General features: G+C 41.8%; 1 protein-coding gene across 1 annotated transcript; it reads left to right on the top strand.

Annotated features, from left to right (window-relative positions):
* The first annotated feature begins 1,165 nt into the window (after positions 1 to 1,165).
* tlx3b (T cell leukemia homeobox 3b) lies at positions 1,166 to 6,587 on the top strand. The gene is made up of 3 exons (XM_077019414.1): positions 1,166 to 1,883; positions 4,237 to 4,474; positions 5,375 to 6,587. The coding sequence occupies exons 1-3, from the start codon at positions 1,442 to 1,444 to the stop codon at positions 5,586 to 5,588; spliced, it is 894 nt and encodes a 297-aa protein (XP_076875529.1). The 5' UTR covers positions 1,166 to 1,441; the 3' UTR covers positions 5,589 to 6,587.
* Positions 6,588 to 7,698: the final 1,111 nt, after the last annotated feature.

Below are 7,698 nucleotides of genomic sequence, written 5' to 3'. Positions count from 1 at the left end.
ACCACTCAATCAGGTGACATGGGCGGTTGGCAAATTGTTGTAAGAATAATTATGGGATTGTTATAGAGTGAGTAATGATATTTATCTTATGCTAACGATACTTTAGGACGTAGAAATGTGCTTTGCGCACAGCAGTTAATCTTAAATGACATGAGGTGAACAATTAGAAGAGCTACTGGAAGCGGAAATGTTAGAAGAATTCATCAAATGTTATTTAGACAAATATTTTAGTTATGATTACTAATAAAAATTATAACAACTATCTATCTATCTATCTATCTATCTATCTATCTATCTATCTATCTATCTATCTATCTATCTATCTATCTATCTATCTATCTATCTATCTATCTATCTATCTATCTATCTATCTATCTATCTATCTATCTATCTATCTATCTATCTATCTGTCTAAGTCGGGCAAGCTTAGTATACTATTGTCAATTAGAATTGTATTATTAGGGACTTTTCAGTAGCAGAACCGCCCTAAGATAGGATCAATAAATAAATAAAACATAAATCTCTATTTCTTAAATATAATAAAACCGAAGTTTAGGTGACGTTCGGTGAGACAGTGTGTACCGTAAAAGCATTTCCCTTCTGCTCCGGACGATAAAGTCCGGTCGGTTTAATACAGCGATGGCTAATGACGGTACTTGCTTTTAATACACACCAGCTCGGGTTTCTCATCGGAGATCGATAGCTAAAATATGAAAATCATCAAATTAGTCTCTACTCTAAAGAGGCTCATCCCCTTGATGAGTCTAAACGGTGGGAGAACGGGCACACACTCGCGTGCACTCACACGCGCAAACATTCACACGCACACGCCTGATCATTCAACTTTGTTTCGCATTTCGTAAACAAGCAGCAATCAAAATTTAACTAAGGACTTCAGAAAGGGACATTCAGTTTCGTTATCACTTAAAAATTAATGTGGAAACGCTTAAATTATTGATTAACAAATGATTACATTCCTATGACAATATCGACTGTTGAGAAAAAAGGGGGAACTTCAGTTCACTTAACTAATATGTACTCTGAAGACTAAGTGATGTGCGTCGTGAAGGAGTGACGTCACTTCAAACGCGTGCGGTGTCTGCGTGTAATCGGTAGGCATAATCCAATAGGGAGCGGGGAAGGCAGAGCTGACCAATCCAAAGAGCTGTGCTAAGCGCGTGCAGGGGGTCTGCGGAGAGAGAGAAACCTGCAACTGTCTGAAATCGTCCAAGTCCTTCTTCCAAAAGTTTTCAGCCACGGACGAATGCGTCCCAGACGCTTAATGAGAAGAAGCGCATCTAGAGGATCAAGACCTACAGAAGGTTCACACAGTCTGGATTTTTACATGCGGTAGTGTCTGTTGTTTTATAGTATCGTCTGAGGTCTGCGTATCTTGACAGTGGAGTAAACCTAGAGGCACTGACAGGTCCGGAAGGCGAGGATGGACCGAACCTCAAACTCCAGCCCCAGTGGCACCAGTCAGACATCCCAGCCCACTCAGCACGAGCCCATAAGCTTCGGCATAGATCAGATCCTCAGCGGTACTGACCAAGAGTCCCAACAGAACACGACCAAGAGCAGTTCGGATAACACCAACAGTTCGAGCGGAGGCAGTTATCAACTGGGCAGTCCGACCGGAGCGAGCGCAACACCGTACACAACAGTAACAGGTACTTTTCACGGTATAGCCGCCCCTTATGAGGGGGCCAGCCCGTACGGGGTGAACGTAACTCTCGCCCCCGGGGGGGTGATAAGGGTTCCGGCACACAGGCCCCTGGCCGCCGCCGTGCCTCCCCCCTTGGCCAGCGCTGTACCCGGACTGGGGAGCATCAGCTTCCCTTGGATGGACAGTAGTCAACGCTTCGCGAAGGACAGGTTTGCAGGTAAATGAGACTTATTCAGATATTAGTAATATTTGTAGTGATATATTTTTTGTATTAATATTGTTGTGGGACAATTTTATGACTGTTGACAACTTGGTAACTTTGTCAAATGGAATCCGTGCGTAAACTACGCACTAGAAAGTTTGTGGCCTATGAGAAATCTTGCAGTAACATGATCTGTCTGTAAGGTTTTAATGTCTAAGCCATTTTGATTTTGTTCACGACGACATTTTATAGGTTTTTACCTGAAACCAAAAGAAAATGACTTGATGCATTCACAATTATTATTGTTAATGCAATTATTCGAGTATATTATCATTGTTGTTGTTGTTGTTCATAGACGCCGTTGTTTGTTTATAATAATAACAATTATTATTATTATTGTTGTTGTTGTTGTTGTTGTTATTATTATTATTATTAGTAGTAGTAGTAGTAGTAGTATTGCGGGGAAGGAAGGTAGTTTGTGGTAGTAATTATTATTGGCAGCAGGAGTGTCAGTAGTAGTAGTAATAGTAGTAGTAATACTAGTAGTAGTTGATGTAATAATAATAGCATAAGTAATAATAAGTAATCATAGCATATGCAGTTTTCCCGTTTTCCCTAATGCATAACATTTCACATGGAAGATTTTCCAAGCAAGATGTTATTCTATAACGTACTGACAGCTGAATGAGAATAATATCTTTGAATGACACCGCTAAATTAGATAAATCTAAGATAAATCTAATTCAGTACTTTTATAACGTAGTACCAAGGCAGATATTTTGTTTTGATTTAAGTTGTCAAATATATGAAACAGCACAAAAATAAATCACAAAACGAATGTAGGATACCTTCTGTACGGCACAAGCGCTCATTGGACCCTAGGATCCTTATTAAGTTGTTAGTATCTGTTTACAAAAGTATTGTTTTCATTGTTCAGTGTGCCATGATTTACTATTGTTTGTATATATTGTGACATATCTCAGAGACCACGTATCTCGTGCACATTTAATCAGTGTGGTAAAATTGGCTGTTGGATCATCTGACATTTGTAACACGGTTAGGAAGTTCAATTCTGTTTTTTTCCGAGACATGTCACCAGTTTGGCATTATTAGTATATACGCTGTTATCTTGCTCAGGATGGTGACGACAGTTTTTACATCCTCAACACAGCACTCGTTGCTCGTATAGGCATAAAACGTATCTTCACTTATCATTAGCTGAATTAATTAGGTTTGAGAAACTGATACGTTTCTTGTAAATTACATTTGAATAATCAAACATTACAAAAGACGAGCCATTAATAAAAACTAAATGTATAGTGTATTCACGACTTGGTAGCTAAAGATGTTTGCATTGTGTAATCGTTACAGAATTATACAAGATTATAGTCATTTTTAATGTAATTTACAAAACACACTGACCAATGTAATGATCTAATGACACAACGTGTTAAAAGAGAACTGACTGCGTAATTTGTAACAAGTTAACTGATGTTTTTGAAAGATTTACAACTTTTATACAGTTAAAAGGTGCGATCTTTAGACTGGGCCAGTGTAAACTTTGTCTTAGGTAGCATTTGATGTTATATATCCCTTTTTCATTCAGCCTTTAGAAAATTTTGTGCAGTTATAAGGGGATATCAATATTTCAGTAAGGTTATTTATAGGTGCCTATCGGCGCTATCTGTGGTTTTGACACTTTTGTAAAAAGAGACCAAAGCTACATAATAAATCAGACAGATGCACCAAATAGCCACTGTGCTTCAAAAGCTGTTAGTGACTGAGTGTCGTTGCGATGCCGTATATAAATATAATATAAATCCGAAGAGGATTCCATGTGAGTATACAATTCTTATACCAATTAGTAATAATTATTAGAAATCATAAAGCAGCTCCGATTGAACAAACACACTGGAAAGTGAAAATAGCTAATAATGAGCAAATAATTCTAAATGAATAGTAGCTTGTTTTGTCTTCTAAATTCACCCCGAATCCATCAAATAGTGCTAAGCCCAGTTAACGCAAATCCCTGCAGATTTCTGCATTGCCATTAACTCAGAAAAATAGACTATATTAATGTTATTACTGAAGGGCATGGCATGGGCCTATATGTAACTATAAAAGAAATATTGCGACATATTAACGAATTATTTAGAAAGCTACACAGTCTTCAAGGAAGTCATCAGCAAAATAAGGAACGAGGGCCTAAATCTTAAATTACTTCGCTTTAAAACATTTAGGCGAAACATTCAGGGAGACTTCACACATGGCACTGAATGCCGTCTCATGAGCTGTGACTCAATCTAAATGATAGTGACTCAATCTTCATCACTCCTTCTCTCCGCCATGTCCCGTGTTCGCTCCACAGCGGCCCTGGCGCCTTTCACTGTGGCCAGGCGCATAGGCCACCCGTACCAGAACCGCACACCCCCCAAGAGGAAGAAGCCCCGCACCTCGTTTTCCCGGGTCCAGATCTGCGAGCTGGAGAAACGGTTCCACAGACAGAAGTACCTGGCCAGCGCCGAGCGAGCAGCTCTGGCCAAGACGCTGAAGATGACGGACGCGCAGGTGAAAACCTGGTTCCAGAACCGCAGGACCAAGTGGAGGTGAGAATCTGAGGAGGGACGGAACACTGACGTAACGGGTCGGTGTAACTGAACGGACAATTTACATAAATTTACATATGTACATTTACATACTATTTTCTGATCAAAACACATAGGCTGCAATACTCTTTGAAAATGACACTTGACATAAGAAAGAGACTTCTAGTTACTTCTAGTCAAGATGCCTGAATTTGAACCAACCGTAAATATAGAGTAAATATAGAGTAAATATAGAGTAAAATGTACGCTGGGAACTCTTCAAAAACACCTAAAAACATTTTTTTAATGGACACGTTATAATTGTAATATATTGATGACCTGTGTGTAAATGTTGCGTTTCTTCTGCACTGGAAATAGTTTGTGAATAAAAGAGTTATCTCCTCTTTAGGGTTAGGTGATCATCACCAGGATGCTTTTTTTTTTGTTTTATTAACAGGACAAACTAAAGTCTTAAGTGGGTGTAGCGCAAGGCCAACATTAGCAACAACGAGAATTTACAATCCTTAATTTCTGAAGTGCAGGGTAGGCCATGAAGTGTCTACGTGTTATTAAAACGTAAAACTGCACTTGTATAGAAAAGGCATCAGATATACCTGGCGGACCTGCCCCTGGGTGACAGGAGTGAGACGTGCAAAGTCAAAAGCTTGAAATAGGTCATCACGTTCATTTAAATGTGTAATCCTGCACTGTCACGCGCCGTTGTGCACAAAATACATGGAAAACAAACTTTTCAAAATCACACAAGGCTAACATTTATTCTTCTGCTCGTCTTGGTAAATCGTAAATTCATTCTTGTTTGTGTTTATATGAGTTTATATGAACGTGGAGCAGCAGGCGAGTGTTTAGGGGTGAGTTAAGAGAAGTTGGACCAGATCTCAGTTTCTCTCTGGTTCGTGACAGACGCCAGACGGCGGAGGAGCGCGAGGCGGAGCGCCAGCAGGCCAACCGTCTGATGATGCAGCTCCAGCACGACGCCTTCCACAAGAACCTGACTGACTCGGTTCCGGCTGACCCACTCTGCATCCACAACTCCTCCCTGTTCGCCCTCCAGAACCTGCAGCCCTGGGCTAGCGAGGACGGCGGCAAACTCGGCGGCGTAACTGCGCTCGTATGAACGAGCGGACCGAGCGGACTTTTATCACGTCCGCAGTCAATGACTTTCTGATGGAAGAGAAAACCAAGCAGCTCGTTTCAGCCAACAAACAGCGGGGCCTATAAAGACCTTCTGGACGTTTCATGCGCGTCTCTGTGCGGACCAGGCTGAGTGAGATGAGAGACGAGGACTGGGACCCAGTTAAAATGACATCTAGGGACCCGTGGAGAGGGTCCCACACTAACATACTGACAGACTGATGCATCACGGATCTACTGCACCCATCCCTCTTCCCATGTGTCTCTCTTTACCTCCATCTCATCACTCCATCACGCAGGGGGAATGCAGAATTAACGACGGAGAAACGCATAGCGAATGATAAATTATTCAGACTCTGAGTTGCCTGACCTCCTGCGACCCTCTTTCGGCAATCTGACCGCTGGTGGAAAAGCTAACAAGGACATAAACGCACACACAGACCAACACGCCCTCCATAAATCACTCTGGGTTTTACATTAATGGGAGCATTCTTATAGGAGGTCCAAGGGCTACATTAACATGTAAGACATGTTATTTTTTTATTCTTAATCAAATATTCCAACTTGCACATGTCCTTATTCACGGCTGCCACCATCATGCGTTTATCCATATCCGTCGTAGTCATTTTAAACAGAAATCAGTGAAAGGGAAACCACTCAAATCTCTTATAAAAATGATGTACATTGATGAACACGGTTAGGGTGTGATACAGAGTAATATATAGGATAAGTGGTGTTGAATAAAATGTTTAAAATGTTTGTAAAACGCTCACACGGCAAACGAGCACAGTTGTATTCAGATTTGTGTATTATACACTGAAATTGTAAATAGCTGAAATGTAATTAAACGCTCATTTTTTTGTTGCGTTAACGCGTTTGGTGGAGTCCACTTCACTGCCCGTCCAGGTTCGGGCGTTAGTCACTGATCTTCTCATCTCTGCACAAACGGACCGAGACACTCACGTGCGTGTTTATGCCTGCCACAGCAAGGAAGCACTTAGGTCCTCGTGGAGATAAATGCAAGATCCTATGGGATCATAAACATGCCTTTATGCCCCTGCTAGCCCCCACCCATCGTCCAAATGCTGACTCTCAGGAACTGACCCGCCAGAAAGAGCTGCTCGGGGGGCAAATGGAGCGGTGTCCATTATAAAGTGATTTAACGTAGGTCCCACCTGCATTAAAATACTCGCTAGGTGAGGTTGGAGTTCAGCCATTTAGCTCTTTGCGAATGGATGTTTAACACGGACGCGACTCCTGCTCGGCGAAGCGAGCGATGTGCGGGACGTGCGGCTGAGTGCGTGCTGTCTGGGACTGCAGTCATTAATAAACACTCACACAGCTGCCTAATCCACACAGGAAGTCCTCTGACCTCCCGAACACCCCCCCCCCCCGTGCCCCCCAGGCCCTTAGGGATGATGAAATCATTGAGGCAGCAGCGCAATACGGGCAAAAAAATGAGATGCTCAGCATTCTGGCGCCATCTGGCGTCTAAAGGTCGAAGTAGCAAATGTAGCGAACTCGCTCAATTTTATTGTAGTTCACACATACTCATTAAGTGCTTCAGAATAACCGCAGAAATACTCGTGTATATTGAATTGACATTTTACTTTTAAAGAGCAAATTATTACTACTGAAAATATCTGAACCTCATCCATGCACAAGAGCACATTTGCCTTCATAAGACTGGACAGCTCTTGGTACGGTCTTACAGTGGACATGAAGCAAACACACGGTAATGAGTCTTCAACTATGCGAGTTGTTCAGATTTTGCCATGTTGCAAATTTCGGAATTGGTCTCGTCTTGTAGGCAGAATTGGTTCTGAGAACTTTCCTATAACCTTACGGTCATCATTAAAAATGGTTCTAGGGACCTTTGACCCACAGTAATTAGAATACACTTCAGTGTTCTTCATAGCCACTTTGCACTGGGTCTATTTCCAGGAACACAGAGTTCCTCCATCTCATGGCTGATTCCGTTCCAGCACCTCGCTGAGCTCAACCAGGTAGCCGATGTATATTACAGTCTAAAGTATATCGAGAGCCCACACAGAACTTGGAGTCCCTCAGGATTTGGTAACGAGCCTCGGTCA

Source organism: Brachyhypopomus gauderio, chromosome 10 (assembly GCF_052324685.1).
Source record: "Brachyhypopomus gauderio isolate BG-103 chromosome 10, BGAUD_0.2, whole genome shotgun sequence".
Taxonomy (NCBI): Eukaryota; Metazoa; Chordata; class Actinopteri; order Gymnotiformes; family Hypopomidae; genus Brachyhypopomus; species Brachyhypopomus gauderio.
The sequence above is the reverse complement of the archived record's forward strand: the minus strand, read 5'-3'. Positions and strand labels throughout refer to the sequence as shown.